The sequence below is a fragment of the Muscardinus avellanarius genome (genome assembly GCF_963383645.1).
Source record: "Muscardinus avellanarius genome assembly, chromosome: 7".
Lineage (NCBI taxonomy): Eukaryota > Metazoa > Chordata > Mammalia > Rodentia > Gliridae > Muscardinus > Muscardinus avellanarius.
Window position 1 is genome coordinate 117694179 of NC_137793.1, and position 24944 is coordinate 117719122.

At 56.1% G+C, this 24944-nt stretch overlaps 1 protein-coding gene across 1 annotated transcript in view; it reads left to right on the plus strand.

Annotated features, from left to right (window-relative positions):
• Positions 1-2157: 2157 nt before the first annotated feature.
• Positions 2158-24944, plus strand: part of RXRG (retinoid X receptor gamma) — a gene marked incomplete at both ends in the record, with an annotated part of 37565 nt that continues 14778 nt past the window's right edge. Inside the window, 3 exons of the mRNA XM_080698617.1 lie at positions 2158-2206; positions 15296-15522; positions 23045-23189. Of these exons, the coding sequence (XP_080554743.1) occupies positions 2158-2206; positions 15296-15522; positions 23045-23189 (421 nt within the window). The remainder of the gene's footprint in view (positions 2207-15295; positions 15523-23044; positions 23190-24944) is intronic.

Genomic DNA, 24944 nt, shown 5'->3' on the forward strand with positions numbered 1-24944 from the left:
AAGGCTGGCGGGCCGCCGAGTGGGTGCTAGGAGGCGCTGTCTCTGCGGCGCTTCTCAACATTTGTATCCGTGAGTTGGAGAAGGCATGTAAAGCAGCTCATCTTATTTTCAGAAGTTGGGAAACGGGGGCAGGAATAAGAAATACACACTGGACAACAGGAACAAGGACCCGAAGGCCCAGAGCGCTGGAGGAACACGCACGGGAATGTGCAGGCATTGCATCCCAATCGAGCCCCCAGACCAGCTGCCGAAGACAGAATGAACAATCACAAGCCCCCACTACCTGGGAGGCGGCGACGGGAGGAGCACAGGTTTGCGGCCAGCCTCAGCGACCTCGCGAGACTCTGTCTCAAAGTAAAAAATAAACATGGCTAGGGATGTAGCTTGGAGGTAGAATGCCCCTAAATTCAGTCCCCACTAAGTACCAAAGAGTGAGTGAGTGTGTGTGTGTGTGGGGGGGGGGTGAGGAGAAAGAAAGAAAGAAGAAAGAAAGAGGGAGAGAAGGAACAGGCCTTGGGGCAGGAGGTCTTGTTCTCCCTCTCTTGGAGCTGCCGGCCCGGCTCCACTGGCCATCACTCCTGGGTCCCTGCCGCAGCACACTCTGGGACCCAGCCACCAGCCCGGAGCCCAGGCTCTCCCAGGCGGCCCGGGGCTGGGGTGGCTGGGTCTCTACCTCCTTTCTTCTCTGGGCCCCTCTTGGCCCCTTCTTGGACCTGTTCCTGCCTCTGGCTCTGTATTGTTTTTGTTCTGGGTTCTCCCAGCGTTTGAATATTGATTTTGTTCTCTGGAACCCTCTCTGGCCCTTGTCATCCAGGGCAGAGCAGAGGCCCCTCTTCCTTGCCACAGCCCCCAAGCTCTCCCCCTACGCTGGCCCCAGGGCGTGGCCAACAGCACGCTGCCACCCTGCCTACAGTACCCCGGGGGCTGGGACCTTTGTGAAGCTGGAGTTCTGCTTCCAAGGTCACCCCTTTCCCGCCATGACAGTATCATTAGAAACAAGCTAGGTTGTGGATCGATGGCGCCTTGTGGCCCCGGGCACCTGGAGGGAGAGTCAGCATGGCAGGCAGTGCCCACAGCCCTCTTGGGTGGCTCCAGGCAGGATCCCGGGCCTGTGGACAGAAGCTGTTGGGAAAGAGGCAGCCTTCAACTCAGTAAAAGCAATGTTTCCTGGTGAGAGGTGTGTAGGGACTGAATGGGGTGGAGGGGCTGCCGGTTGCTGGGGGCATTCAAGTACAGGCCGAGCAGTGCCTAGTTGGGAGAGCAGCCCGCTCCAACTGGGGGTCCTGCTGTGCCCCAGGACTCAGTGGGATCTTGGTACAGATGCCTTGGGCACAGTGGTACCCGAAGTGGCCATATCCTTCAGCAAGCCGCAGAAGACCACATGGTCAGCGACACTGCAGGCCAACCTGTAAGTTTCCAAGTGAGTGGGTCTGGCTCCTGAGGGCTCCTGTGAGTGGCCCTCTTAGGTGCACGCAGCCCATGGCCAGGCAGACCGGAGGGGCTGCCCCGCAGGGCGCCTGGGCTTCAGCCTCCTTGGCTGGGCGCATAGTCTCAGGCTTCCCCAATTCCGCGCCTGTGAGAGGGCTCTGCTTACCCTGCTCCCCTTCCAGATCAAATACCAAGTGCGCCGGGCACAGAGGAGCCCAGTGAACAAATGCACTTTAATAAAACCCCATTGATTCTCGTGATTGGCGTCAAGGCGGAGGCACCTAGCGTCCCCCGCCCCGCCTCCCCCTTCTGACCTACTGGGGCGGTCACACATCGATTGGCTGTTAGATAATAGATCCCGCCACCCGGTGGGGATCTCTGCAGAGAGCTGGAGCCTGGTGCGCCGCAGCCCAGCCCCGAGTTAATCAAAGTAGCAACAGGATCTCCGGCGCGGCGGGAGAGGCGCTGCTGCTCCTGCAGCATCATGCGTGATTACTGACAGGCGGCAGCTGCCACCACGGCGGCTCCACACGCCATGTGGACGCCGAGCTCTCCAGGCAGAGCCCTGGCTAATCCCAGCGGGCCGGCCCAGCCCGCGCTGCCCGGGCGCGCCGGCGATGCCCACGCTTGTTAGCCCAAGTTGAGGGAGCGAGCTGCACAGCTGCCCGAGCGCCCAGCGAGGCCGGCGGATCTGGACGGCGCCAGAGGACCATGCGCTGAGGAGTCAACATGTACGGAAATTACCCCCACTTCATGAAGTTTCCTGCGGGCTTCGGCGGTGAGTGTCTCTTCTGCGCTCCGGGACCTGTCCAGAGAGGCAGAGAGGAAACGGGGAAGGGAGCCTGGGTCGGAGTGGCCTGGGGAGGGAGTGTGCTTGTTTACACACCAGGGAGAGAGCGTGCAGCTCTGCGAGGGGGTGTTTGCACACCGGGAGGGGTGGGGGCAGCTAAACCCACACTTGAGACCAGGTCTGAGACAAAGACACACTAAGAGCGCTGTTGCAACCCCACATGTTTGCACGGTGGGGAAAGTGGAAGGGGGCCAAGGAGTTACCCAGACAACCCATTATCTAAGGTGTGATGGGGGATGAATTAAAAAGCCTTCACCCATGTCAAGGGCCTCTGAAATACTTTGTGAGCAGGGCATGGTGATTTTTTTTTTTGACTTCACAGCAGATTTCCCTGGACTTGTCTTTCCAATAGCAAGCAGAGCCCTTTAAATTGCCACCCTCTTACTTTGCGGGTAGCCTCTCCCTCCCCTGCTCCTGCCCCGCTTCCCTGGGGCTCTGCTGTCTTGCCCTCTCTGGGGCAGATTCCCTGGGGTGGGGTCTGGACTCTCCAAGATCCAAGCCACCTCAGGGAAGCTTCTGGAGACGGCTCCAGGCTGCCCCATGCCCAGGCGCCCTGTCCTGTCCCAGGCTCCCTCCTTCCGTGACAGAGCCGGCTGCAGCTGGTGAAGGGAACCGACAGCTGCCCCACGGGCCTCTGGCTCCAGATCCTGGCAGGTATCTCCTCCATGTTCTTGGGGGCTTGCTTTTGAGCCCTGGGTTCTGGCAGCCAGGACAAAGCAGATTATTTTTGTAAGGTCTTGAAAACTGAAAAGTCCCTGTCCTCTCAACCTCCTGGGTGGACAGATGACCAGTTCACCTGCAGACATGGGGATAAAGTTTGCCGACTTTGCTGGCAGAGCACCCCGAGGCTCGGTGGACACCGTAAAGCGGATGCCGTCCTCATGTGAGGCGCTGGCCAGGGGCTTGCTCTTGCCCCGGGGTTCATGGTGGTGTTTATGAGCTAAGCCTGGTGTTAAGCACAGGGAGTCCATGTGTGGAGACTGGGTCTCTGCCTTCTGGCCTGGGGCAGGCTTGCGAGGCAGATGCACACACTCCTGTGTGATGGGAGCCCTATCGGGGCACGGGGTTTGTGGTTCTGGTGGGGGGCCAGGAGATGCCAGAGGCTTGGGCTATCTGGCCAGGCTGATGGCCGAGCTGGCTCTTCTCAACCTGCTCAGAGCAGGGAGTTGCTTTTTTCTTGGCAGCCGAGTCCCGTTGTCTGGGGAGCGGGTTCCTCACGGGGTCTTGGGACCCCCAAGGTCACTTGGATCATCCCTTCACTGATGCCAAAGACACGCTGAAGGTGTAGCCTGAAACCCTCTGGGGTGGTCCGCTGGTGTCTTGAAGGACCTTGAAGAGCATCTTTGGCTTCTCATCTCATACACATGCCCACTAAGGACCGACAGAAGGCGGGAGCTAGTCCCAGGTAGTGGAGGGCTGGGCGCTTCCAGAAAAGTCCCCGTGCCAACGATCTTGTACGCTTTCGTCTGCTGCAGAAGGAGCACGGCGGGCTGGGGACAGCTGAGTCTGGCTCCCAGTTTCACTGGCTAGCTGTGTGTCCTCTGGCAAGCTACAGCAGCTTTCTGGGCCTTATTGTCTTCTGTGAAGTGGGATTCACACTCTCGTCCTCTGCCGTGAGGCTTAAACACACGAGTACAAGCAGCAGCTGCCCATAAGTTTGATACCAAACACAAGTTAGAATTTTCCTCTCCTACATCTTGCTCAGAATTTAATGCAAATTTATTTAAAAATCAAGCATCCTTTTACTAATGAAATAAGACTCTGGAAAAACAAAACCAAATCCTCAAAGGCCCACATAGACATAGTTTGCTGCTTGGATTTTTGTGTTTGGGGGTCTCTGTACTGTGTAGCAGGATTTGTTTTCAGGTAGGAAAAATCATGAAGTTGTAGCCATGAAGGAAACGGTCTTTACGTAACCTGGGGCGGGAGGAGCAAGGGCCCTGCAGCTTGTCCCAATGTCTTCTTCTAAAGCGACTTTCCCTGTCGTTTTGGAGAGGGGAGAGCAATTGTTTTGCTAGGTTCTGTTGCTGCCTACCTCTGAGTTATAACCCCAGCCCTAATTTTTATTCTTTATTTTGAAGCAGGGTCTCACTGAGTTGCAAATGGCCTCACTAAGTAGCTGAGGCTGTCCATGAACCGCGATCCTCCTGTCTCAGCCTCCCTGTCTTCTGTTTTATCTGCACGTACCAGGGCCCACTGCAAGGGAGTTGGACTCAGGGCCTGAGGTTCTGGGGGGGACGAGGAGGACCCCACAGGCAGGGACCTAGGGGTGAGGGGACAGAGCCTGTGGCCTCTGCCAGCCTTCGCCTGCAGGTAGCCAGCCGTGCTGTGCTTTCTAGATCACTTGGTGGGCCCCCCTCACCTGTCTACTTGGTAACACATGGAGCCACAGAGGCCTCCATGACATGTATGGGAATCTCTGGGGAAGGACTGTCACCCTTGGGAAGCAACACCTGGGGTTTGTTTGGGGCAGGCTCACCAGATGTTAGAGCATCGTCTGACTGGTGAGCAGAGTGGCACAGGCGCCGACTCCCAGGGCGGGCCCTGGCCCGAGGGTGAGCAGCTGCCCTGAGGGATGAGCCCTGCCCCGAGGGTGAGCAGCGAGTCCTGCCTGAGCCAGCTGCTCCAGTTGAGGTGTGTCTTCTTGGGATGAGGCAGTTGCCGCCTCTCAGATGGCAAGACAAGGCCTGTAACCCTGTCCAGTTGTGTAGGGCCCCTCGGTGAGACCCGGGGAGAGGGGGCTGCTCTTATTTTACTTAACAAGTGTCCTGTAGCCTGGATGCCAGCCGCCATGCTGAGGTCTCTGCCAGGACCCAGGCATTCAGTCCTCCCCTTATGGAGGGGGACACAGGGGTGAAGAATGGTCAGGTCTCAGAGCCGGAAAATGGCAAAACCAAGGGCTTTTGAGCCGGGGAAGTCTCTCCAGAGTCTAGGCCCTGCTCAGCTTCCTGGGGGCTTCCTGCGGGCTTGCTCTGCGAGGCTGGGAGCTGAGCCTGACCCTTGGCGACATCTGGAGCCCTGCCCCAGTCCTGACTGGTGGCTGGGACTCAGCGGGGTGGGCCTTGGGGTGTCTTAGGAGCAATAGCCATCTTTGGAGAATTAGTTGGTGGCTTCCTGGAGACCTATTGATTTTCAGGAGTCCTGCCCGGCTGACATGACTCTTTTCTGCCTGAGAATAGCCACAGAGGAGGTTGGAGTTGGGGGACTGGTATACATGTGTGTATATGCCGGAACAGACTTCCCCTCCACAGACGTGTGGGTGGCTGATTGGAACCCACCATGGCGTAAGCGGTTAGGGTTTATGTGGGAAGGAATGACTGTTTATAAGATTTAGGAAGGAACATATTTAGTGTAAACTATTTTCTGAAACATTTACAATCTTACCAAGAGAGAGAGCTGAGAAGCAGCTGCAGACTCACCCGACTCCTCGTCCTCCCTCTCACGAGGAGGCGCTGGGTCTGCGGGCCCAACCAGCCTCCGGCGGCTGCTCTGTGGGCCAGAGGAGGCCGGCGTTTTCACCTCTGGTGGGAAAGCCCAGAATATGGGGGCCCGGGGAAAGGCAGACATTTACTTTCTGGTATGCCAGGGTTTGGGTGTCTCTCATGAGATGACTCAATCCTGGCTCAGGGGCCTCACAAAAGGCCAGTGAGCCTTTATTAGGCGCCTGCTGTGTGCTGTGCTCTCTCCCAAGGCATTGGCGCATCCTGTCAGCTACAGAGCCAAGGACTTGGAGGTGACACAGGTTGGTTATCACCCACATCCCCAGGAGGCTGGGCAAACTGCCCCGCGGGGCTGCAGGGCGGAGCCTTCCCCAGCCGGCAGCCTCCTGCCAGGGCTGGGGCTTGACCTGCACCCTGCTAGCCAGTCCTGGGGCGCAGGAAGGGGGCAGGCGAGGGGCAGAGCCCAGACCAGCCCTGGGTGGGACCAGGATCTTCTGTTTCCCTGTGTCCCCCACAACTTACTTGTGAATCAAAGTCCTTCCTTCCTTCCTTCCTTCCTTCCTTCCTTCCTCCTTTTTACTCTTCCTCCTCTTCCTTTTCCTCCTCCTCTTTTCCTCCCCTTTCTCTTCCTTCCTTCCCTTCCTCCCTCCCTCCCTTTTCCTCTTCTTCCTCCTTTCCTCCCTCCATTCCTTCCATTTCTTCCTCCTTTTCTCCTTCTTTCCTTCTTCCTCCCTTTTCTTACTCTTCCTCCCCTTTCTCCCTCCCACCCTTCCATTTTTTCTCCCTCCCTTTGCCTCCTCTTCTCCTTCCTTCCTTCCTTCCTTCCTTCCTTCCTTCCTTCCCTCCCTCCCTCCCTCCCTTTCTTTCTCCTTTCCTCCCTTCCTTCCATTTCCTCTTCTTTTTCTCCTTCCTTCCTTCTTCCTCCTCCTTCTTCTTCCTTCCTTCCCTCCCTCCCCTTTCTCCCTCCTTTCTTTCCTTTTTCATGGTACTGGAGATTGACCCCAGGACATTCTACCTGCAAGCTAATACCCTCAGCCCTTTAAAAACGATTGTTTTGTTTTGTTTTGAAACAGGGGCTCACCCGATTGCTGAGGCTCGCTATGTAGCTGGAGCTGATCTCAAGCCTACGGTCCTCATGTCTCAGCCTCCTGAGTACCATATTTTTCCTTTCGAACATACGTAATCACAGCAAATGTATAAAGTTACTGGGAGAAAGGCAGGAAACTAAGTGAAGGTTAATATTTTTCCAGGTAGACCACATTTTATTTTAATATGGGGAAACAAACTGGCCGCTCTGGGCGAGGCTGGCAAGCCTTTCCTCTAGAGGGTAGGACGGTAACTGCGGTGGTCCTTGGAGGCTGGGCCACGTCTGCGATGAGTACTTGCAGGCCCCCTGTAATAAAAAGGCAGTCTTAGGCCAGTATAAGCTGAGGCCTGGAGCCATGGCTGTGCTACAGTATGTTTGCCAGCTCCTAGGGGGTTATTCTGAACATTTATTACCATTTTGGATTGGGCTTCTGACAGCAGTGAACCCCAGCCCTTCCTTTGACTTCCCCATTAAGGAGCTGCTGGACTTGCGGGGCGTGGGGTGAGCCTCAGAGAGCTGTCCCCACTCTCTGGCAAGATAACTCCATGCAGCCGGGCGTGGTGGCGCACGCTTGTAATCCCAGCATTAGGGAGGCTGAGACTGGAGGATTGTAGTTCACGGATAGCCTCTGCTACTTAGTGAGGCCCTCCGCAACTTAGTGAGACCCTGTTTCAAAATAAAGAATAAAAAATAGGGCAGGGGGTGTAGTTCGGAGGTTGAATACCCCTGGGTTCCATCCCCAGGCCCACAAGAAAAAAAAAAAAAAAAAGATAACTCCATACTACTGACTGCATGGGAGAGGGCTGCCCTACAGTGGAAGTGTTACAATTTTAAAGGCCTGGAAAATTGTTAACACACAGTAAAAGTTTGTTTCCTTTTTTCACAGAAAATTTGGAGACTGGTATTCAGTTAAATTTTTAGTGGTGGGTACTGGGTGTAGAATCCAGGGGGGCTCTACCTCTGAGCCCTACCCACAACCCTATTTTACTTTTTATTTTGAAACAGGGTCTTGCTAGGTTGCTGAGAGTCTGCTACGGCACCGAGGCTGGCCTTGGACCTGTGATCCTCCTGTTTCAGTCTCCCAAGTACTGGGATTGCAGGTATGTGCCACGGTGCCTGGCTTAGAATTTTGTGTGTACATCTTTTTAGAAGAGGTTTGCCTGTTCTTAAAGTTGGACTGAGCACCAGGATACGTTGACAGAGTAAATAAGACAAGGATTCTGCTCTGGAAGGAATATGAGTTTCAGAAAATCACATTTTAACACGTTGTCTTAGGCTGGCAGCTCACGAGGGAGCTGTTACCAAGAGACTTCTGACCCCTGGAGTTCTCAGAGGACCTTGTTCCAGGCCAGTGACCTTGGGAAGTCCTGACCCCTTCGGGTTCCTCAACTGCAAACTGATCGGCCTGGAGTTCCTGGCTTTTATCAGCCCCTGGAACAAGACAGGAGAGGGGCGAGCAAAAGTTTCGCATTAAAGACCAGTCTCAGGCTCCAAGGGCTTTCACCATGAACTCCAAACGTTGAAGATGGAAAAGTCAGTGATCTTTAGCTCAGAAAACCTTTACAAGAGCTCGGCGGAGCGTCAAAGTGCTTAATAAATATTTGGGATGTTTCCTCTCTGGCTGGCTGCCTGGGTTTCCTTGCTGTGACTCAAGCATCCTTCGTCCCCCTTTTCACTCGACTGGCCGCGGGCGTACCAGGAAGGCAGTCCCCCGGGCGACTGGGCGCTCGTAGCATGACGCTTCCTCAGCCCAGCAATGCAGCTAAGGAACAGGCACTGGAGGGCAGGGAAGCGTTCCAGACTAATGGGGCCGCGGGGCCTCTCCTTCAGCACATCCTGGCTAGGCCCTGCCTTGTGGGAGGCATGGCGGGGTGGAGGCCCACCACTCGCCCAGGAGGGCAGGACCAGCCACAGGCTCTGACACTTCAGAGCCTTGGAGATTAATCGCTGCTGACACATTTTCCCCTTGGGGCTGTTTAAACAAATAGGACCCAGAGGATTTAGGTATTTGGAGTCCAGAGCAAGCGACCCCGGGCGTGTTGTACAGTGGTACCGCTGGCTGGGAACAGGCCTCAGCATATTTTTGGAAAGAAGTCAGTCCTCAGTCCTCGTTTAGAGGGCTGGGCAAGCCCATCGGAACACGGAGTCCAGAGACGGAGATAGGGACAGATGTGATGGACTCGAGAACTGGCGTTCCAGGACCTCAGGAACAGGAGGTCCGCCTGCGGTACCCTCAGGGAACCTGGCATTGCAGTGGACGGGCGAGTTCGTGGTGTGCCGGTGGACGGAGCAGGCTTGGAGGGACAGATGCCTCTTAGTGGGTCCCTGGGTGCCTCTCGTTTATTAGGGATGGCATAATATCTGTCTGCACCGGCAAGCTTGTAATCGGTCCTGAGTGGGGAAGTGGTATGCAAGCCCCAGTTGTCAATTACGTGTGGAAATGTGGACAGACACCGCGAGAGCAGACTCCCATCCTTGGTCTCCCATTGTTCACGGCACTCCACCACCCCGCACCTTGCTCTCCTGATCTGTCCAACGGGGCTAATTCTGGCTTGTAGATCACTCTGAGTCCGATGGACAGAGACAGTGGCCTCCAGAGGGATCCGTTCTGTCTGCGGTGCTTCCTCTGGGCCTGGCACACAATCAATGCTCAAACATTAGTTCTGAGTGACAGAACCAGTGACTGCCGTGGGAGTCACAGCACACGTTCATGAAGAGTCTGAGACACCGCAGGCATAATCGGGGGACCGCGGGAGCCTGACTCCAGGGCCGGGGCCATGTTTCTGCTCCCAGGGACCGTGACCAGACCTCTCAACCCCGCTGGATTCTTCCCTCTTCTGTGAGATGAGGTGGTTCTTTAAGTCCCAGGAGCCTGGGTTCTAAGCAAAAACAATATGGTCTTATTAATTTATGACCGAATTAATTTGGAATGATGATTAAATCGGTCGTGGTATAAATGAGTTTGTATTTGCTCATTCATAAAAAGAATAATAAAGTAAAAGAGGGTTTGCTAAGAAAATGAGATGGCAGAAGGAGGGTTGAGCCCACTTAAGACACATCTGTTTTCCAGCAATTTAAAAAGCATAGTAGGAGTGTCATTAGCATATTAACGGGGTGTTAATTACAAAAGAGTCTTTTAAAGCAGGTTTTATAAAGTCCCACTTAGTAACCATTAGCTTGTGGTACTTGGAACACAAACTATTCACGTGTATTACTTAGAAGTAATAAAATTGTAATTTAAAAGTAATCTGCCAACTTGTCACGGGTTTCGACTGATTTTTCTCTCAATTGATCCAAATGAGTGAGGTTTTGCTATAATTATATATAATGCTGGTGATAATGAGGCTGATTATCAATCTTCCCCTGCTTTTCAGGACTCCATCATTGCGGATTTTAGGGGGGGGGAGGGAAGGGGAAGACTGGGGGAGGGGAGTGCTGAGGAGAGAGGGAGAAGGAGCTGTCATTCCTCCCCTCCCCCAAGCAGCCAGCTGCCCTCACCTGAGCAGCTCAGTCCTGGTGCTGGTCCCGGTCCCAGGGCTGTAGGGATCCAGGGGGGACTGCCCTGAGCCAAGCTCAGGCTCCCTGCATGCCCCGCTGAGCTGCCAGGGCAGAGGAGAGTCCGTTCCAAACAGCTTTCTTTTCTCCCTGGAGGAAGCCAGACCTGCAGCCTCTGCATTGGCCCCCCTCCCTGGGAATCTAGTGGCTAATATCTGTGGTCCACATCCTTTAAGATGCAGAGAGAGTCTGCATCAGTGAAAGGGGAAAAGGAGCCTAAGATCCCTTCCTGCCCAGGCTCAGGGGGTCGCAGCCCGAAGGATTGCCATGTGACAGGAGGCAGATAGTGGGGATGCAGGGCCTGCATGTTGCCAAATCCCACGGAGGGGCTGGGCGGGGGGCGTGCTGAGAGGGGCCAGGGCTGGCTCTCAAGTGTGAGGGGCTGGGGTCAGGACGGGGTGTTGGGCCAGAAAGGCTCAGAGTCAAAACGCACAGAGAGGCCAAGCGTTGGACTGGGAGGGGCAGAAAGGCTTCCCCGGTGACTGCTAGGCTTCACAGAGTGCTACCCTGTGGTCCCTGCAGGGGCTGGGATACACTCCAGACCAGCCGCTCTTCCCAGACTCAGAGCACACGACTTGGGCCCCACTGACGAGTGACAAGCCACGCTCCCGTCCTCTGTTGGCAAGTGATTGGTTTCTCTGCCTCCCAGGCTCTGTGCCTGTCGAATAGGGATGCGAAGATCACCAGCCTGCAAGAGGGGCAGGGACCTTGGCAGCGTGTCACTGGCGGAGGGGACACTAAGCACCAGTTAAAGCCCCTCCTCTGGGGTCCTCGCTCCGAGTAGGGAAAGGGTCCCAGGGACTGTCCCCAGACAAAGAACGAGCAGGTGTCTGAGCATTCTGTGCCTGTCAGGCTCTTGGCGGAAAGGGGCGGCTTGGCGTGGACTGTTCCCACTGTGGAGAGGCGGGGTGGGCGAGGACCCCGCTTGCCCCGTCACGTGGAGAGCCCTCCCGCCCTGAGGGGAGAAGCCGTGGCTGGGCCCCTGCCCCCGTGGATGATGGCTTCCAAGTTCCCTGTCCCTCCTGGAGGGCGCTGCTGAGGAGTGCGTGCCCTGGCACCACAGCACAAGGGTGGCAGCCAAGCCATTTGCTCCCTCTGCCCAGTGGCCAGGACGGCGGGCTTGGCATTTCACTTTCATTGGCCGGGGACCAGGTTGCTAAGCAACTTCCTTACCTTGGTAAGAATTCTGTACCTCTCAGTACTGGGGCTTCTCTGTCCTCTTTCTCCATAAGCATCTCTTTCTCTTTCTCCTTTCCTGCACCTTTGCTCACACACACACACACACACACACACACACACACACACACACACTTCATTTGTCATGGAGAGATTTCACAGATTTTTTAGTTTGGGTAAACATCAGAAACATTGATTTTTATGCGAATCATTTCTGCTGATAGACCCCACCTCTAGTAATATACAGTAACAAATATGAGACAGTTCACTAGCCCACAGGCTGTCTTCTGAGCATCTACCATGTCCTGGCACAGTGCTAGGTTCCATGATGACCCTTACTGGCAAAGGGGTGAGATTCAGAGTATGTGTCCACCGATGGGGCCCCAGGAGTTCAGGGTGGAGGCCAGCTCAGGGACCTCTGTGTGTGGGGCGGGATCCTGGGGAGGCCTGGGGAGCCCAGGGCCTGGGTGGTGTGATGATTGGGGCCCTCTGGGCTCTGAGCAGTGACTACTTAACCACTGGGAGGATTCCGTGGCATAGCCCGCTGGCGCGTCTTGGCACTGATGCCCTCAATCACGCATTTACAGTTCGCGTGGATGAGGCCTAACTCCACATTCACGGCCTGCCGCAGCGTCCACGGCAGGTGCAGCCCCCAGCCCCCAGCACGGACGGTATAGTAAGTGAGCACAGGCCGCCACCCGGCCAGTGGCTCAGGGACCGCTCGAGCCTCTGCACCAGGATGTGCGTCTCAGTCTGGCTGGGACACCGGCCTCAGAGTGGTCAGGCTCCTTGCTCAAGTGAACATGGCTGGAAAGCTGGAGGCTGGAGCCCACTGAGGACCGTGGGCTTCAGCGTTCTGTCTTTGCAGCACTGCACACAGGTGCCTCGGCATCCACAGAGGCTTTAGGAAGCACTCTGGTGTTAGGCTGCGGAGTCCCGTCCCAGGCCGGGCTCTGGAGATGCGCAGTGTCTCAAACTGCACTTTCCAAACGCTCGAAGGTCCTGCTGGTGGCGGCAGGGTCCCCGCAGTACATGGCTCAGGCTCGGACTATCACAGACCACGGCTGCTGGCACTTCCTTCTCCTCTGTGCCAGTGGGCTTCCTAGGCATCTGGGCCGGGGGCTGTGCATCGCTGGAAGACCAGGCCAGCGAGGCGGACAGAGGCAGAGCCCGGTCCTCACGCAGAGTGAGCCAGGCGGGGGGCCGTCTCAGTCCACCCGCACTCTGGAAACAAAGTTCCTCAGACGGCTTCATGTATAATAATGCACTGCTCACGGCCCAGGCAGATCCAGTGGTGAGTTTTCAGATCATCTTTCCTAGCTCTGTGAAGAACGATGATGGTATTTCGAGAGGGATCGCTCTGAATCTATAAATGTGTTTTGGTAGTGTGGCTACTTGGACAATATTTATTCTGCCTATGCACGAACATGGGAAGTCTTTCCATCTTCTAAGGCTTTCTTCAGTTTTTCTCTTCAGGATTGTCTAATTATCGACGTAGAGGTCTTTTACCTCCTTGGTTAGATTTATTCCTAAGTACTTTATTTTCTTTTCATTTTTTTGAGGCTATCGTGAATGGAGTTGTTTTCCAGATGTCTTTTTCAGTGGACTATGGTTGGTAGGTAGAAAAGCTACTGGGCTTGTGTTTGGTTTCGTATCCAGCCCAGACGGGGCGGCTCCTAGCTCACCTGCCACACTCTGTCTCGAAGATGGCTGTAGGTGTGCCGCCTCTAAATGCCATGGCCCGCCAGAGCCTCAGGAGCATTTAACACTGCCCTTCCCGGCCAGTGGTTCTGGGAACTTCTGGTTCTCCTGGCTTGAGTGTTTGGAAGCTGCTCTCCCGCTCTCCTTCAGGTGAACGTTCGGCTTGAGATCCCTTCACAGCTGAGTCATCGTGGTTTTGCGGGCGGATGGCTCCCCACATCCTTCTTGCCGTCCTTGACGGCAGACGCGGGAGCGTGTGGGCGCCAGGCGGACACTCTGAACCCAGGCTTTGCTGTTACCTTCCCAGGCAGTGCCCGGCTCTGTGCTCAGGATGGGAGAAGAAACAGGACCTGGTGTTTTCCCTTGACAGTTAGTGAAGACAGGCAGTAGGCTCTCAGTAATGAGTGCACGTCGGCTTGGGTAAAAAACACAAGAGGTGTTGGAGCTGGCTGGAAATGCAGGGAAGGCTTTCTGGAGGTGCCACCCTATGTTTGCCCTTGAAGGATGAGTAAGACTTCGTGGGCCATGGGGCCATGGACCATCCTGGGGCTGGGAGCTGCAGGGGTGAGATGGGCTCATGTGTCCTCATTTGCAAAGGGCTGAAACACCCCCCACGCTTATTGTCGGGATAGAGAGGTCGCGTGGGAGCTTGCCTGGTGCCGTGGAGGGCGTGTGATCATGTCTGGCACACTGGCTTTGCCCTTTGCCGTTCCCGTGGTGATCCCGGGGTGCCATTTAGGACTTGAGGTCCTAGACTTAGCTGTGAGGAGCTGTTCTGATAGCCGGTAGAAGGAGGAGAGGGCCACAGTTCCCACAAGTAGACTCCGCTCAGCTCGAGGAGCTCCCGGGGAGTCTCCATGTGTGTGCAGCACACTGTGTGAGGAACGGCGCCCACCGCTCGGCATGCAGCACCCCAGGGTTTGCAGGAAGTTGAGCCTTACGCTCAGCCCACGTGTGCTGGGCGTGGGGTCTGGCTCAAGTGTTTGAAACCTGGGCAGCCTCCTGCAGGCTGCAGTCCTCTGGTTTTGCATCCACGTGGGCCGGCGCCTCCGCGGCCGAGCTGAGTGCGGCTTTCCCCTTGCATGTGGTTCTGGCATCTGATCTAGTGGGAAGCAGCCCAGGGCCGCTGTGCCGTCTCAGGTGGGCTGCCGGGCTGTCTTTCCCAGGTTCTGCCTGGTGGCGCAGATCCTGAGGTTTTGGAACTCGGCTCTTCCAGAGAGAATGGTAATGCTGGGCTCCCAAGCCAACAGGAAGGCGCCCCCTTCTGTTTCATCTGGAGTTAGCCATGGAGAAGGGGGCACCAGTGTGCTGGGGAAAGCAGCACCAGACCACCTGCTGGCGATGCTGCCATGTGCCCCCCCAATTCACCCGGGGGGGGGGGTATTGGTGCATCCCTGGAGGCAGAAATGATTTCTGCATCCTGTCTGCACCCGAGCCCGTGCTTCGCGGGCCTCTGGTGATGTGGCCGTGGCCAGCCACAGGACTTATTGACCCTGTGCTGTAGAGATGTGCAGGCCCAACGTTTTGCGGGTGACAAACTCCAAAAGACAAGGGGCCTGATGACCTCCCCCGGCTTCTCCATCCGCACCATGGGGCGGAGCTCCGGACGGCAGGCACCGTGTTCTCTTCTGCTCCAGATCCCAAGCACCTGGGCAGTACTGGGTGCAGGCCCCAGGGAAGGGAGGGAGGCGTTCTAGCCCGCCCCTCCTCAGAGCGCCCTGAGTGAGACGGAGGTGGCGTCTGGAGCCGCGGGCGTCCGCTCACTCCGTGTCCCTGGGTTGGGTTTGGTGCTGACTCTCCTTTCCTGTCTGCTGGTCTGAGCCACAGCCACTCAGGCCCAGGGTGTGTGAGCTGTGGACCCACCAGTCCGCAGAGGATTCCAGGGGCCCCGGGAGCTCTAGCGTTGAGTATTCCTGCCCAGGGCGGCCCTCTCTGCCCTGTGCTTGCATCCCTGCTGCCAGCTCGGGGCGGGGTGAGTATCCAGGTGTGCCCACAGGAGGGAGGCCCTGCCGTGCACAGCGCCCCTCCGGCCCCTCACCTGTCCGTTTCTCCCTGCAGGCTCCCCCAGCCACGCCGGCCCCACATCGATGAGCCCGCCGGCAGCCTTGGCCACAGGGAAGCCCATGGACGGCCACTCCGGCTACACGGACAGCCCCGTGAGCGCCCCGCGGACTCTGAGCGCGGTGGGCGCCCCCCTCAGCGCCCTGGGCTCTCCGTACCGCGTCATCACCTCGGCCATGGGCCCACCCTCCGGAGCGCTGCCGGTTGCCCCTCCGGGCTCTCAGGTGGGTGTCTGTCTTTTCATCTCTATGGGCCCACCCGGGCTGTTCCTGGAGCCCGCCAGGGTCAAGCGAAGGCGGGATTCCTGTGGTCCAGGAAATGGTGACCAAACAGGAGCTTTCCTGGGGGCTTATTTCTGACTGACTTCCGTGTCTCTTGGTGTTTGTGTTATCAGTAAGGTAGACCCCTTGATTCTCCTCAATCTGATGGGTATCAGGTCATTGTTAAAGGGGATACAGGATGACCAGGTCTTGGTCTCTGCTCCCCAAGCGCTCTTTGCTGAGAGAGGAAGTGGGCAGGTATGCATGTGGGTTAATCTAGAACAAGCAGGCCTAGGTATCTGTGCGTGCGCTGCCTCTGGGACTGTGGGCAGTCGGGGAGGAAGCTGTCTTAACTCCAAGTGCCTTCTGTGCTGATGGAGGGCCGTGCACTGCTGGGCGGGGTGGTGCTGGGAAGCGCTCGCACAAGCCCAGTGCCCTTTACCCCCTTCCAGCAATGCCGTGGGTACCACCTCCCCTCTTGTGGTACTCATTGTTGCAAAAGCTGTAGAAACAAACTCCCAAGCCACGGGAGCTCTGGGAGCTCTGGCCTCCCACTCGTCAGTCTGTGCTGAGGAGGACACCTCACATGGCGGGAGCTGCTCTGCTCCTGGGCCCGCACATGAGGGGTGGGGCGGCAGCTGCTGGACCTGCTTTCTCATGGTGCCTTGTAGGAGTGCCCCGGCCGGGCCAAATCCTGGTGGCTCAGAGAAGCCTGTGTCCACGTCACAGCCTAGAGAGCCATGTGACTGAGGCCAGTGTTGACAGAGCAGGGAAACAGGCTGTGTTCGTGCTGGTGGGTGGGACTGTAAAGCCCCAAGGACAGCCAGGCGTGGTGGCGCACACTTAGAATCCCCGCACTTGGGAGGCTGAGACAGGAGGATCGCACAGGTTCGAAGCCAGCCTCAGCTACTTAGTGAGGCTCTCAGCAGCTTCGTGAGACTCTGTTTCCAAATAAAATATAAAATAGGGCTGGGAGTGGAGCCCAGTACTGCACGCACGCGCGCGCGCGCGCACACACACACACACACACACACACACGGACAGGAAGCATTAGGAGGGGCAGGAAATTAGGAGCAATAACCCCACCTGCCTTCCTCCCGAAAAGCCAGGCCCTGCTCCCCCCAGCCTAGGGGCAGGCTCTGTAGGTCTTTCTTTTTCTTTCTTTACTGTTTTGTATGAGGGATTGAGCTGCATCCCCGGCCCTATCTTATTTTTATTTGGAAACAGGGTCTTATTAAATTATTGAGGAAGCTCACTACATCGCTGAGGCTGACTTAGAACCCGCAACCCTCCTCTCTCAGCTGGGATTACAGGCATGCATCACCATGCCTGGCTTCAGTAGGTCTCTGTGATGGTCCAGACCATTGGGTGCTTGAACATTTGGGTAAAGATTATTCTGGGTGTTTGGGGACAAGATGAACGTTTAATTAGGTAGTCTAAGTAACGCAGCCTGAAGGTCTGAACGGAACAGAAAGGCGATCCCCCCAAGTAAGCAAGAACTCTGTCTGGTGGCCTGCCCGCCTTTGAGCTTGAATGGAAACACCTGCTCTCCCTGGGTCTTGCAAGCGCTCCGCTCCCTCCAGACTGCGCGACCTAAGCCTCTGAAGTCTCCCGAGACCTTCCTTTGTCCTTTATAATCCCCCCCCCCCCCCGCCCCAGGATCTTGTGCGGGAGGCCCCTGTCCTGCGGAGGCTGCAATGTGGCTTTGCGTGTGGAACGCAGGGGAGCTGGCCAAGGGAGCTGGCCGGGGCCTTGTGAACTGCCTGCCCTTGCACCTTGACCCCGAGTGGGTGTGGGCGGCCGAGGTGTGCAGGCTGGGGCCAGTGCCTAGCCATGCCCTCCCACCCAGTGCAAGTGCGCTGGCCAATGCCGGCCCTGCAGAACGCGCCAGCTTCCTTTATCGGATTTCTCTCCTGGGACTGGTTTTCAGGAGGGAGAGTGCACGCAGCAGTTGGAAAGATACATTACAGCCTTGGGTGGAAGCACAGCTTTGCAAAGGGCGCTGGCCCCACTCAAGTCTCAGTTGGTGAGGACCTACTCTGTGTAGTGCTGTTTGACTCGGATCTGGATTTTTGGGCCAGAGTCTTTGCTCTCAGTGAGTATACCATAGCAGTCACCACAGACCCAAACCGGAGGAATAAGCAAGATGGTTTCAAGTAGCAATCTTAACTCCATGAAGAAATGGAACAGGGCAAGCTGCGGGACCCTGGGGTGGGAAGCGGCCAGCGCAGCCCTCCGTGGCTGTGCCTGGCACCGGGAGCCCACTGAGCCAGCCCTGGCCAGCGAGTTCAGCCTGCGGCCTGGGAGGCACGTCTGCACAGAGGGACGGGGCTGAGAGGTCAGCAGAAAGCTCTGGCCCTGGCCAACTGGGCTGTGTGCGGAGGCCGAGCCAAGCCTGGCCTTGGGGAGCTAAATTAAGCTTGCCATGTGCTGGCAAGGTGCAGTGGCCTCAGACGCAGAACCGCGCTCTGGGCTTGGGCTCCGAAACCACACAGCTACAGGACTCGGCTGGTTGACCCGGTGACGCCGGGCGGAAGGCCTCGGTGCTAGCTGCGGTGGTGACCTGGGCTCTGAGTCCTCCGGGAGGTCCTTTCTCCCATCCTGCCCGTGCCAGGACAGGTCTGCGAGCCCTTGACGGAGGCCTGCTCCCATGACCCGTAGGTAAGCAGGGCTCCTGCGGAGAGCGGCGTGTGGCCCGCAGAGCCGGCCACGCTGCTGTTTGTGGCTCTCTCTCTGCTGGTTGGGTTTTTGATCTGGAAGAAGGAGCAGTGGGCGGTGTCCATGGAGGCGGGCCTGTGACCTTCTGCAAACCACTCCAGTGATTTCAGTTTGACTTTCTGTTTCCTGCTGTGGGCCTGCAAATACTTTCCCCAATTACCTGGTAGGAGATTTTATGTCACAGCACAGGGCTTTGCAGAAGCACTTCTTGGCCGTGTGGTGTTCTCTGTCAGTCGGGTGGGGGACAGGATTACTGTTCCTACATGACATGGGCTATACACCTGGGTGATGGCAACTCCGGGGTGGCATACTGGCAGAGGCTCCAGAGAGGTTCATTTCCACGCGCAACCATTGAACAAGGTCCAGCACCAAACGTGGAGATAAGCAAAATAGGTAGGACAGTGTCTGCCCCAGGAGCATCTGAGTGGGGCAAGCAATTTCCAAAAACACCAAATATATAATTGGGAAGATAGTTACGTGTTAGATAAAGTGATCTAGGCTACAGTTGTGTGTGTGTGTGTGTGTGTGTGTGTGTGTGTGTGTGTGTGACACACATCAGTGTGCTACTTGCTGGCTGGACTCTGAAAAGTTCTTTCGAGTGTCTGGGACCCGCTCACCACCTCTTCCTCCCCTCCAGCCTCGCTGCCTGAGCGGGCGTCCCTGCTCATTTCTGCTTAGATTATTTACCAATAACTGAATCATTATCCTCTCCAAACTGTTTGCATTTATATAGCAAACACCTAAAGGGTAGAAATTGCTAATATGAGAGCTGGAATAGACCTGAAGGATCATCTAATCTGATAATTATTTCTTTGAAAAGTTAAGCCATTCTTCAAATGGAAACATTTGGAAGTGGAATAGATGTGTTAAAGAAAAGAGATGGGGGGGGTGAACCGGGCGTGGTAGTGCACGCTTGTAATCCTTGCGCTTGGGAGGTGGAGACAGGAGGATTGCGCAGGTTCGAAGCCAGCATCACTGGTTAAGAGACCCTGTTTACAAAATGGGTCTGGGAGTGTAGCCCAGAGGTAGAAGGGCTTCCAGGAACCCCAGTACCACCAAAAAGAAGAGAGAGAGAGAGAGAGAGAGAGAGAGAGAGAGAGAGAGAGAGAGAAGAAAGATAGATTTGGTTGAGCCAGGTAGAGAGATGTGGCATTAACTTCCCTGCTTCCCAGACACACATGGACACCTACAGGCACACATGGACACACACACATTCCAGATGTGAACACCATCGATCTAATCTCTGTGAAGTGAAGGGCCAGGTCGAGTGAGGAAGGTTCAGACCAGGCCCGGGCCGAGGCCCACGCCCACCACTGCTCATGGCAGGACCCAAGGAATACTCAAGGGTGCTGCGACGGGGCTCCACCTGGAGCAGGGTGCCCGCTGCAGCCTGGCCCTTGGTGGAATTTTTTGGGCGGGAGACGGCTCAGCAACATGAAACCTGATTTCTGTGATGTCTGCAGAGGTGGCCGGAAGCCTGGGGGGCCTGGAGGCGGGTGCCCACCCAGAGAAGGGAAGCCAAGCCGGCGTATTTCCATCTTCTTCTCAGAGGGCCGTCTGCTTGGAGCGGCAGGCCAGACCACCTGGTGCAGCCCTGCTTCCGTGCCGGCTTCACGGAGCTGGGGCTGGCAGCTGATGGTTTGTATCTGGCAGTCACCTGCCACCACGCCTGCCATTGCTCGGAGCCCACACGAATCCCAAGCCAGCCAGAGCCGGAGGGCCGTCAATGCCCCGTCCCATCCACTCCATCCCCATGCCATCTTGACCCACGTACAGGGGCTGGGGAGGGGCTGCTGTGCGCCCTGAAGCAAGTCTCTCTCTCAGGGGTCCTGGCCCAGGCGCTGGGGTGGGAGCTGCCTGGCAGTGAGGACTGAGGACTCAAACAGCCATAGCAGGGTTGAGAAGGTGGGGCCATGGCCTGGGACCCACAGTACACCCATGAGCCCAGCCCCTGGGCGGGGAAGCCCAGGTCTCCTCGCCCTGCCTGCTGCGGCCTTGTGCCCTCCCTGAGACAGACTCAAGGGCAGCACCCCTCCTTACTGCCTCCTGAGGAGACCCCCTCGCCAGCAGGGCCCCCTCGCAGACATCACGACCCAGCTCTCAGCCCCGCCACCCGCCTCTGTGGGCGTACCTGCTCCGCACCTGCCTGGGCTCCCTCCCGGCTTTGCCTTTGCACACACTTGGCCCATCCAAACCCGACCCATTTGGAAGGCTCAAATGCTGCCTCCTGCAGGAAGCCTTCGGTCTCAGCGGGATGCATTTTCCTCTTCCTAAAGCACCACTGGTGAGCGTCCCTGGCCAGTGCCTGCCTCTCCTTCCTCCCTGCATCTACATGGTATTTCTTCATGAGCAAAGGAGTACACCCCATCAAGGCTCCATCATGTCCTCGTCTGAGATGCAGGGAGAACTCGCAGGGCTGTCGCGAGGCCTGAAGGAGTCGCGCAGCGCGGGTGAGGTTCCCTGGCTGGTGGAGCAAGTCCTCATTCTTCTGTGGTCAGCACTGCAGGCAGCACAGGGTGGGCCCTGCCCTGCGGGAGATGGGGTGGGAGGGGAGCAGGCAGAGTCCTCTGGGGTGATGGCAACCTCCTCCTTGTTCCCATGAGCTTATTGTCCATCTGAGACCCTGGGATGGAGCCGTGGTGGGCCAGAGGCTTCTGACCTGTTTGCTCCACTTGTGAAGCTTCTAGTGCAAATGTCTATTTTCTTAGTACTCAGGAAAAGTCGATGCCCTGAATTCACATTGGCAGAACCACACCAGGTTCTTTTTTTCTTTTCTTCTCTTTTCTTTCTTTCTTTCTTTCTTTCTTTCTTTCTTTCTTTCTTTCTTTCTTTCTTTCTTTTGCAGTACTGGTGATGGAACCCAAGGACATTCTCCCTCAGCCCTATTTTTGGGGGGGGGTACTGGGGATAAAACCCAGGGACATTCCATCTCTGAGCTACACCCCCTGCCCTATATTTTGTTGAAACAAGGTCTCACTGAAGTAGCTGAGGCTGTCTGTGAACCCAGATCATCCCATGTCAGCTTCCCAAATGTGGGATTACAAGTGTACTCCACTACACCAGCTACCAGTCCTATTTTTTTAATTCTTTATTTTGAAACAGGGTCTCACTAAGTTGCAGAGGGCCTCACTAAGTAGCTGAGGCTGGTTGTGAACCTGCGACCCTCCCAAGTAGTAGGATTACAGGCGTGCGCCACCATGCTCAGGGACACAGGTGGTTCTTAACAGTGGCTGCACAGTAGAGCTGGTGAGCTGGGAGGAAGGCGGACCAAGGCCCCTCCTCCGGGCCCTGAATCAGGGTCTTCAGGTGGGGCCCTGGCAGCTTCTCCGAGTCTCCAGCGCGCCAGGGTGGAGATCCACTGCTCTACGTCAAACAGAGAACCCTGCCCGCAGGTCCCAGCTGTCTGTCCTGGCCTTGTGCGAAGGGGAGGGTCACTCACCCATCATTGCCATTGGTGTTTCTGTCCATTAGACAAATTAGTGTTTTGAAAATTCCCAGTGACACTGATATCGAAGCAGGGCCCTGGAGGCTGAGTTTTCCTTTTCTGTATCCTCCCCGCATTAACCCAGAACCTCTGTCCACCTCCTCTACCAGTGAGTATCTGAAAAGCCAGTGAACTTAGAAGGACTCTAGCTGGGGTCCTGTTGCAGTTTGTGTTTTATTGGCCCTTCCTTCCGTCCAGGCCCTGAGCAGAGAAGGCTCTCCTTCCTGTGGTTCAGCTAGAGAACAGCAGGCCCCGCCTTTGTGTCTGCACCGCAATCCTTCCCGCGCAGGGGCGCGGCCCGCCTGTTTTGCACCTGCCTGTATTGACACCTCAGAGGGATCGTCTACTTTTGGGGCCCGAGAGACAGACTGGGTTTTGCGCCTCCCTTCACAGTGCCTAGAATGTGGTGCTGTCCCCACCGCACCCAGATCTTCTGATCAGACGACTGTTTCCCATTTCTCCAACTCCATCTCTCTGGCGGGCACAAAGCCCTGAGCGGCAGCTTCTCGGTCACTTCCATGCACAGGGGTATGGGGCAGGGGCTCCTGTGAGCTCTGGTGAGGTGTGCGGCTGGGGCCGGGGCTGGCGACGCTCATTCAGCCCTCCAGATCTGCCAGCCCCAGGCCCAGGAGCCAGCAGACCGTCTCTGGCCTGTGGATTTCATGCTTTCCCAGGAAGACAATCCGTCAGCTATGAGCTAGTTCAGGAACCCAGTCTGGGGCCTTCTGCCGCAGTTTGGTGCTGCCTGCTAAAGGCTTTGAGCACAGGGACATCGGCTCCAGAGACGACTCCGCACTGCCCTCTTCCACTTTTCTGGGAACCCCTTCCGAGTGTGCATTTCTACTTATCTTTGTACCTGGTACGTGAACTGGAATTGCAAGCATCAGGGAGTGTTTGTTGATTGGCCAGTGAATGGATTTGCATTCCTGCTTGCCTCTATAGGAGTCCCAAGTCTCTTGCTGAGGGCTGTACCTGCTCTCAGACACTGCTGAACCAGTGCCCAGGAGCTGAAAAAAGTTTGAAATGCACAGCGTGGATTTCTAGCTTAGGCCAAACACCCGAGTGAAAAGAACCCAAGCAGAGGCTACAGAGCTGCAGTGGGAGGTCAGGGCAGGTGTTAGCTTCCAGACGTGGCCTTGCCCCTTCCCTGCCTTAAGTCACCAGAGGCAGCTTCCGAGACGCTGGGCCTGGGAACTTCCTGGAACAGAACTCGCCTCTTCTGAAGCGTGCGCTCCTTGGGTTGGCTCTACTCTGGCTGCACTTACGTGTCTTTTTCTCTTGCAGCTAAATGTGGTGAGCAGCGTGGGCAGCTCGGAGGACATCAAGCCCTTACCGGGGCTCCCCGGGCTTGGGAACATGAACTACCCGTCCACCAGCCCGGGGTCCCTGGTGAAGCACATCTGTGCCATCTGCGGGGACAGATCCTCAGGTACACGGAGCAGCAGCCCTCGGGGGGCTGGGGCAGGGCCCCGAGGAGGCCTTTGCCCGTCGCCCTCCTGGATACTTTGCACCCAGTGAAAGAAAAATGCTCTTGGGCTGGTCCAGCTGGGCCCGGCCCCAGCTTCTTCCACCACTGGGCTCACAGCCTGCAGTCCCGGTGAATCTGAAGTATGGCTCTCAGCTTTGAGGGTTAGGTTGCAGGAGGTGTTTCGGAAGTCCCTGTGGGTGACACTATTGCAGGGGTGTCTGGCATAGTGAACCTGTCATGATGCTCAGATGTCCCTTGCTCGGTCTTTAATACTTAAATAGGTGCATTGTAGCCCCACATCATAATGCAGTTGATAGTGAGGGGGACACACGTGCACACAGCGCTTGGCGGCTTCCCCCGGCTCCCTCCCCATCCCCTTCCCCACACAGGTCTGAGCTTGACTGCGGTGTTCTCATACGTGCATATAATATGGATGGGCATCCTTCCTCCGCTGGTCTCCCCCTCTGCCCCTCACCCCGCTCCCTGGTTCGCTGGAGTGTCTCCTCCATTACCTAAGGCCCTCTGGTGCCCCAGCTGCTCCTTCTGCGTATGAGAGAAAGCATATGGCCATTCGCTCTCCTTTGACTGGCTGACCTCACTTAGCATAGCCGTTTCCAGGTCCACTCACTTTCCTGCAAACGACATGATTTTGTTTCTCTTTATTGCTGAAAATATTCTTTATTTTCCACTGTGTGTATATCCCATAATTTTGTAATCTATTCATCTGTTGATGAACACCTAGGCTGCTGCTTCATGCTGAGTCTCCTCCTCCTCCTCCTCCCTCCTCCTCCTCCTCCTCCTTCTTCTGTCCTGGGGATTGAACCTAGAAGCATTCTACTTCTAAGCTACACTCCCAGTCCTATTGTCTTGCTGAGGCTGGTCTGGAATTTGCCATCTTCCTGTCTCAGACTCCCAAGTACTAGGATTACAGGTGTGCACCACCGTACCCAGCTTCCTTAAGTTTTTGAAAGCCACTTTTAACATCATAAAACACCCAAATAAATGATTATGAAAACACATTCCAATGGGCATAATTTGGAAGAATTGGAAAAGTACAAGTTAAGGTACAAAATTACCCATAATATCCCCACAAAAATAAGCCCTTTATTATTTCAGCGTATTTCCATCTACAGTGTTCTAGATTTTTAACATGTTCCTATAGGCACAAAATACATATTTTCAGTAGTTTATCTTCTTTTATCCTCTTCAGTTTTTGCTTTTATCCTCTTTCCGGCCTCTCTCCTTTCCTTCCGTCCTTCCGCCCCACGTCCCTCCCTACCCATTTTGAGTACATTCCACTCTGATTTGAGCATTTGGAGGGTGAGGCGATGAGGAAGCTTCCTTTCTTTCTACAGCTGCCCACAGTGGCTGCGATCGTTCCCTCATCCTCCCACCCCCAAAGCGACTGCAGAGGCTGCTCCGTTGGGAGTTCCAAGGCCTGGAACTCCTGCAAAATTCAGTTCCAGATCACACGGGCTTGGCCGCCCACGCCGTGTGCCGGCCATGGCCCACCAAGTGCTTCCTCTGCCTAGGTGGTGTCGGTTGAAGGCCTGCCAGGTTCTTCCCTGGCTTGTGAAGCCTCGAAATGACTGTGCCATCGTTTTGGGGTTGGTTCCATGATTCTCAAAGATGAATCATTCAGAGTTGGGAGCCTTAGGATGAAACCCTGCACCTGCCATTGCTGTGAATCCAGGCGTGCTCAGCTGAGGGGCCCCG